At 34.5% G+C, this 8,352-nt stretch overlaps 1 protein-coding gene across 1 annotated transcript; it reads right to left on the reverse strand.

The window, feature by feature from the left end:
• Positions 1-2,601: 2,601 nt before the first annotated feature.
• On the reverse strand, positions 2,602-5,014 carry LOC117122751. Its single transcript, XM_033268458.1, has 2 exons — positions 4,483-5,014; positions 2,602-3,656 (listed from the first exon to the last, which is right to left on the reverse strand). Exons 1-2 carry the CDS (start codon positions 5,012-5,014, stop codon positions 2,602-2,604), a joined length of 1,587 nt encoding a protein of 528 aa, XP_033124349.1.
• Between the last annotated feature and the right edge of the window lie 3,338 nt (positions 5,015-8,352).

Raw genomic sequence — 8,352 nt, forward strand, 5'->3', positions numbered from 1 at the left:
CAAAGCAGATTAAATTAATAAAAACATGGGATGCTTTAGGTTTGTTGTTGCGTCAAAAAATACAAAACAAACGATTCAAACCATGTTGATAGATAATAGAAAGACATTGTGAATGAAATCCACTATTACTGGGCTAACACTTGCATCTGAAATTTTTAAACAAACAAATATATAAATCTAACTATAATGCAACAAGTTTAAATTTGAACATAAGCAATATCTTTATCTAAACAAGGCTACATGTCATGACAATTTATCCCTGGGGAACTCACTTGAATACCAACCAAACAGGGAGGTGCCACGAAAATTATTATGGACTACCATGAGAGTGCAATATTTGTATTCCTGTGGTTCCCAATGGATGAACATAGTGTTCCATCTGTTTACGATCTCTGCTGTGGAACTATGTACCAAAGGTAGGCTTAACACAGGGCTTAAAATCCTGTTAATATCGTGCGGGAAATTATGACAGGTTGATGCCCCATTTACACTAGACGCGATTACGAAACGACGATAAAACAGATGGGCGTGGTGTTGAATACTAACTACGTGATAATTTGTCGTGTCGTAATCGTGTCTGTCGTGTTTATTTACAAATGTTAATAATACATCTCATGGTAATACACAAATCCAATGTGGAGTGTCCCATGTGTCACTGTCAGTTGTAGGATCAATTACATACTTTTATAAAATAATGAGGTCTACTGAAAGTTTTAAAGATGGAAAATTCATATACACAGACGAAATTTATATATACACATATATACGTGTATATATATATATATATATATAACAATATATATATATATATATATATATACAAACACATACATATATATATATACATAAAAAAAAGGCAATTAAAAAAAAAAACTACATTATAATTTTTTACACATTTTGTTGCAGCGAACCACTGATTGACCTATCATATGTATATATATATATATATATATATATATATATATATTCTCTATGCTTACTCTTTTGACAGGGTAATGAAAAGAGTGACATTTGGTACGGATTTCAGATTACTCTATGAGTGCCCTAGTTGACGATGCATAGTAACATGTCCAAATTCCAATGTTTTGTATTGTGAGCCTTAATGTAAATTAGAGGCCTACTTTTCAATAATAAGTTAGATTTGAATACTGTATATCATTCGGAATCAATCAGGTGTAAAACATTAACAAATAATAATAAAGATAATGGTCATGATAATAATAAATTATGATGATGGTAAATAAATTACTAATTGACTTGTATTACAATTGATAATATATTATATCACAGTTCATTGTCATGAACAAGTTTTAATGAAAAATGTTTATGGTTCAAAAGTCAGTTTCCTGTTTTCAAGTTTGCCATTAAAAGCTTAAAAATTGAAAATAGCTGTTACTACAATCCAAGCCTGAACATTAACAAAATTATTTGTTATGTGTATAAAGATAAAGCAATGGTTTTCTTAATATCACAAAATTAAATACAGTCACTGACTGTCAGTGATAATATGCTATATCAATAGGAAATAGGATTTCAGAGCTTAGAAACTGCAAATATAATTTTTAAATAGGTTTGGCCTGCTTTGCTTAAAGGCTGGCCATTTTAAAATGAACTTGAAAACCTAGAGCAAACCAGTGCACTTAATAAGCAATCTCTGGCATCTTTTTACAGTGCTATATTAATGCCAAACATTCTCAAAACCTTTCTGTGGCCCTCCTTCAAAAGTTGTTTAACTTCTTCATGAATTATGATTTCACTTATTTCTACATATGGTTTTTCAAGTCTGACACAATTTAAGTTCAGGTGAAAGTATGCTGCAGATGCTTTTGCAGCAACATGTTCTTCACCATCTCTGGTCTTATATTTTCGTTTAAGATTTGTTTTGAGGATGATGTCATTCGGTTCTTTTTTGTATCGATCAGCAAATTTTTCCTTGCATCCGTAACATGTCTTCAGGTTGATTATCATTGTAGAAAAACACACACACACAGGTTGTTCATCTCTCTGATATGATGGTACTGGATGTACATTTTGGTTGGAGTTGGCCTTCTTGCTTCTTCTAGGTTCAGGAGGTCTATGGGCACCCTTCTTTGGAATATAAAGGTGGTCTATCTCTTTAGCATATTCTGCAACCCTCTTCTTGTCACTTTTAAAACGTTCTGCTTGTTTTTGTTTGGTGTTTCGTCCCCTTCCACCCTTATTGTAACCTTCCTCAAAACTTTCTATCTCAACTTGTTGTCTGATGGCATCTATGACATCTTGCCTGGCAGCTTCTAATAGCGACATCCTGTCTCTTATACACATCTCATTAACAAATAATAATAAAGATAATGGTCATGATAATAATAAATTATGATGATGGTAAATAAATTACTAATTGACTTGTATTACAATTGATAATATATTATATCACAGTTCATTGTCATGAACAAGTTTTAATGAAAAATGTTTATGGTTCAAAAGTCAGTTTCCTGTTTTCAAGTTTGCCATTAAAAGCTTAAAAATTGAAAATAGCTGTTACTACAATCCAAGCCTGAACATTAACAAAATTATTTGTTATGTGTATAAAGATAAAGCAATGGTTTTCTTAATATCACAAAATTAAATACAGTCACTGACTGTCAGTGATAATATGCTAGTGTCTTCTTTCTCTGTGTCTGAAGCAGCAAGACGTACAATTCTCCGAATTACTGGGTGATAGACCCACAAGGTGAGTGTAACATAACCACGGCAGTGGTTATGTTTCCCGTCGATATAAGCATATTCATTTGCCAGCAACCCCCCTTTGTCCTTGTCCATTGAAAGGGCAAGCTCAGCCATCTCTTTGCTGGACTTAAACACAAATGTATGTTCACCGTTGAATGCCCTGTTGTTAATCTTATAAATAAAAAAACGGTCTTTCTGTTCACATCTGCTTTTGAAGTCGGCCAAGGCCTCGAAATTTTCACCTAGTGGCAAAATTTCTTTTTTCATTCTTTCTCTTGCATTGTGTACTTGCTTCAAGTCTGAATACTTTTTGGCAATATCTTCAACATCATTCCAGTCAAAGTCATCCACCGACATAATCTGCATCATTTTGTGGGACACAAGGGTGCTTGGTTTAAGACCTGGGTTTTGCTGTATGTCTTGTTGCAGAGATGCAACGGAAACCTTGGCTTTCTTTGCCACGCATGTGTGATCACCTATGTGCATAACAACAACAAAGTCTTTACAGTATTCCCATACTTTAGTAGCACTGCATTTAATCATGTCTGCTGGCTTACCACATGTATGGCATACTGAAATGGAATTTTCCTTTTTAAACTGCCGCCTGTTTTTACAACCATACATTGATCGAAACAAACAGTCTTCGTTGCTGCACTCTGGGGATCCCTTACAGTGTGTAAGCCGGCGAACGCCTTTAAAGTCTTTCCTGGAACTTGCACAGTACCGATCCCATGGTCTTCCATCTCTAGAAACTTTCATCATCTCAGCCCTTGTGGAGCATGGAATGTGGTATACCTCCAAACCATTAATGTCAAATGGAAGTGATTCCACTTTTTTGGGATGGCACTCCTCCCAAAGACTGGGTTCGTATTTTATGTTCCTATAACGCTCTTTCCTAAATGATTGGGTGGAGTCATCTATGCTATCGTTTGATTGCAACAACACTTCGTCTACAAATAAAAAGAGGTATAAAAATTATTTCATTTATTAGCCATTTTTGTGGCTATATAACTGATATTTTATCGGTAAAGTATGGCGAGTATAAAGTATGAACACACACTAGGTGTATTGAAATGATTTTGGTGCCAAAAAACTTAAAGGACCTATATTTCTAATCATCCTAATGGACAACTTTTGCCAAAAGTTACCGAAAACCCCTTTTCTGACCACTATCTCAGAATATGGCCATATGAATATCTTAGCAACCACTAGTCTGAAAGTGATAATTTTGGTCTAATAATTAATCGCAAAGTATGTTTATATTAGCTTTAAGTGAAATAAAAAGCAGACCAAAAATATGGCCATTTTCGTGACCAATGGTAACAAATTGGGTTTTCGGTCACTTTTGGTCAATTGGAGTGAATAGAAATATGGATGTTTTTAAGACATGAGGCATGACCACATTTGCTAATCTTTAGGAATATGTGAAATATGCTCAGTCTACATAAAAAATTAAAAAAATACCCTCTCAATATTCATTACGACAAAATAATACGCAAGTAATATGTACTTAATTAAGACATTGTCCAAAAACAAGTTCATGAATTCGAAGGTCAGTGTTATGGAGACCCAAAGTTAGTAACATAATAAGTATACTTCTATTGGAAAGAGAACGTAATGTTAATCAAATTGATAAACAGCAACAGATTTGTATTGATATTATAAGGAAAAGAAAAAAAAAAACCATGTCCGAATATAGTTTGCTAGATGGTGCAGGTAAACCCAGTCTGGCCACCTAATTGACATGGTTTAATATGTTGATTTGAAATTGCTTACCTTCAATCTGATCCATGATCTGCACATAAATGGGAAAAACATCAATTTGGTGTCCATCGTAGGGGTACAATAATGTCAGATGTTGAATAAGTCTCTCTGCTGATGTAAAGCACATCATACAAGCTGCACCTTCGGGGTCACGTTGTCCTTTAACATTGCAGGCATGGCTATCGAACAGGCTCCATCCCATGCTAGAGTCTTTTATGATAGCTGTACACTTATCACCTATCCTCAACATGAAAGAAGTTGATGAATTGTGAAGAAATGCTTCAGCTAGGACATCCTGCAGCGTAAAGCCAAACTTTGCACCTTCCAGTACACCAACACTGGCTTTTATATACTCTCCATTAACTGTACAATCCAGGATGTCAGGAATCTCATCAATATCTAACATACTTTCTGTTCTATGTTGAGGCCATCCTAACTTTCTTAAAATTCTCAAATGAGTATCATCGCCCTGCAAGAGTATGTCATGAATGACATGTTTTGTCCAATTGAATGGTGCCTTAATTTGGGCAACAACAATCGCCATTATACTCATGGAACAACACTGTGATCCTATGGCATCGTGGGAAAATTTATCTTCAGACGCCTGATGGTAGTCCCCAATTACAACATAATCCCAATTTACCTGTAGCAACAGAAATGATATATATTATGTAGACATAAATAATGACATGTATGCGTGTATTAAATGCATAGTTATTAACATATTAGAAGGTAGAAAGCCCTGTCTCTTATACACATCTTCTAATGGTTATGGCACTCGCCTTGCCAGCGAGAGCTCACACGTTTGAATCCCGTCGGAGGCATTTTATTACACCATTTCATTATTCATTTATTTATAGGACTACATTGTTGATGTACTATATATCCTTTATTCGAACACTGTATTTACCTTTATTCGGTGATTTAAATATATATAATTTATATATATATATATATATATATATATATATATATAAAGCATGTATAATATATAAATTTTATATATATGTAACATGTATTGTAAGTAAAGACAACTCTTACCACTGTATAAATCATCAAAAAAGTAAAAACAGAATAAAGAACATAATATATTGTGCAGCATCTCCTAGCATAAACACACTATTAAGACAGTAGATACGGCTCTAGAGAAATAGTAGCATATAATGTATCAAGATAGCCTTTAAAACTGGGTGTCTAGAAAACTAAGATCTAGAAAACTAAGACCTAAGATATCATAAGGCCAACTCAGACAGCATTGTACGACGCAGCCCGACGCGATTTGTTGTCGCATCGGGTCTGTGTGAGTTAAACGCAGATGCGATGGTGTGCGTCGGGGGCAGTGGCGTCGTAGAATATTAAACATGTTTAATATTTCTCACAACGGCTTAAGACTGTCCCCGACGATAAATCGGGTTGGGCTGTGTCGGCCGACGCTGTCTGAGTTGGCCTTTAGTTTTCTAGATCTAGAAAACTAAGATATCAAAGTGTGTCTAGAAAACTAAGATCTAGAAAACTAAGACCTAAGATATCTTAGTTTTCTAGATCTAGAAAACTAAGATATCTTACTTTTCTAGATCTAGAAAAGTAAGATATTTTGCTTGCATGCCCTTCAAAGTACCTCAAATAGCTTTTGAGGAGGAGATAACCCGGTCTGTTGGTCTATCTCACCTAAGCCTCTGCAATTGTTGACTAGACCAGCACCTTTCAGCTGATCGTGGCATGACAAGACCCTTACAGGAGAAGAAAGTTACAGAAAAGAGCCGTACCCATTAAAACAAATTCTCAGAGGTTAGCCATAAAATTTTTTTTTAGGCATTTCTTAGTTAGGATCTTCTATATACACCCTATTTTTTCAAGTTTTTCAATGTTTGGCCTACTTTAGTACCTAGGATAAGTCACAGTCGGGCCTATCACATCGTACTAATAGAATTTCCGCATGGCTGGTCTTCGATATCAGCCAATCACTTATTCAGTGAGGCAATGGAAGTCAGAGCATACCCTACAACGCTTAATTTTGTCTTTTAAGAAAACCAGGCTTACGAATTAAGGCATACCATAGGCCTACAATTTTTTTTAGATCTGTTGAAATACAAGAGAGGCCAAATAAAAAAGTGTTGACCACGGCGAACCGACCCAAAATGTACAAAATTGAGGTTCGGCATTTTAGTTTTTTTTTTGGTACAACGAAAAATGTTTTTTTAATGAGCTAAAAAGGCTGGAATAGGTCTATCTTGCTTTACGGTAGGCAGTGCGACCGTTTTGCTCCTCAACAAATTTCCTTTCAGGCGAAAAAAATTCATACAGTTTTTATGCAACTTTTTTGGCGATTACAGAAATGGTGTAGTTATTAAATATCCTAAGCAGCTACTGTACTTATGTATCTTCATCGTTAGAGAGATTTTTAAAAAAAGTTGAAATTACCTGAACAAATGTTTCTTCCACATTTTTATCACTGTCAAAAACAGTTGATGCTTTGTCATTTAGGCCTACTCTAGCACGTTTCTGTTGACTGACTTGTTCATCTTGGTTCTAAAATGTAAAGGAATACTTTTAACATGCTGCGAGCTCAACAATTAGTGTTGATTGTATTATCCATCTTCAATAATTCATTATGTAACTGCTAAGGTATCATGATATATAACATTATTTCCCCCTGCACATTCACTATTAAAGATGTATAATCTCCTGTGTGATGTTGTATTTCATGACTGAAATATATCAGAGGGTAGATAATTCTCATATTTCATTAGAAAAGCAGGGGAGGAAAGATGTTTATTTAGTGAGGAAAGATGCCCATTTTGTGAATATGAATTACCATTAGGCCAAAATAAGATGCAAATTTAGTGACCGGGAAATACCTTTTTCCTACCCGGCCCCTCCCATGCAATTTTCTATTGGAGGACAAACACATAATTTTTTTTTTAGTAAACTTAAACAAATTCCAAATTCCGTATTCCAGTCATATACATTTAAGGCTGATTTTGTTAAACTTTAAAAATCATCACAAAAATTTGAAAGACATAAAAGTAAACAAATTCAATAGGACACTGTAAAAGATGAATAAAATGGCTAATATGAATACAAATTTGAAACATATATCTTGGTAATAATTTTTGGTCTGACAACCCTGTCCGTATTATAAAGTCAGTTTTTGTTACATGAAAAGTAACAACACATAGTGTTTAAGGTGGATATTTATAGGGCATAACAATACACATGCACTAGAATGAAAGTTGTACTGTGTATTAACCTTGAATACTAATAAAAAACAGGGATATGGGATTAAATTAAAACCAGGTTAAATTATTCATTTGCATAACATGAATTAATTACTGTCTCTTATACACATCTAGATGTGTATAAGAGACAGCTTATCACCTATCCTCAACATGAAAGAAGTTGATGAATTGTGAAGAAATGCTTCAGCTAGGACATCCTGCAGCGTAAAGCCAAACTTTGCACCTTCCAGTACACCAACACTGGCTTTTATATACTCTCCATTAACTGTACAATCCAGGATGTCAGGAATCTCATCAATATCTAACATACTTTCTGTTCTATGTTGAGGCCATCCTAACTTTCTTAAAATTCTCAAATGAGTATCATCGCCCTGCAAGAGTATGTCATGAATGACATGTTTTGTCCAATTGAATGGTGCCTTAATTTGGGCAACAACAATCGCCATTATACTCATGGAACAACACTGTGATCCTATGGCATCGTGGGAAAATTTATCTTCAGACGCCTGATGGTAGTCCCCAATTACAACATAATCCCAATTTACCTGTAGCAACAGAAATGATATATATTATGTAGACATAAATAATGACATGTATGCGTGTATTAAATGCATAGTTATTAACATATTAGAAGGTAGAAAGC

The sequence above is a fragment of the Anneissia japonica genome, unplaced genomic scaffold (assembly GCF_011630105.1).
Source record: "Anneissia japonica isolate Jap-2015-1 unplaced genomic scaffold, ASM1163010v1 scaffold170_len151065_cov129, whole genome shotgun sequence".
In the NCBI taxonomy this organism is placed as follows: domain Eukaryota; kingdom Metazoa; phylum Echinodermata; class Crinoidea; order Comatulida; family Comatulidae; genus Anneissia; species Anneissia japonica.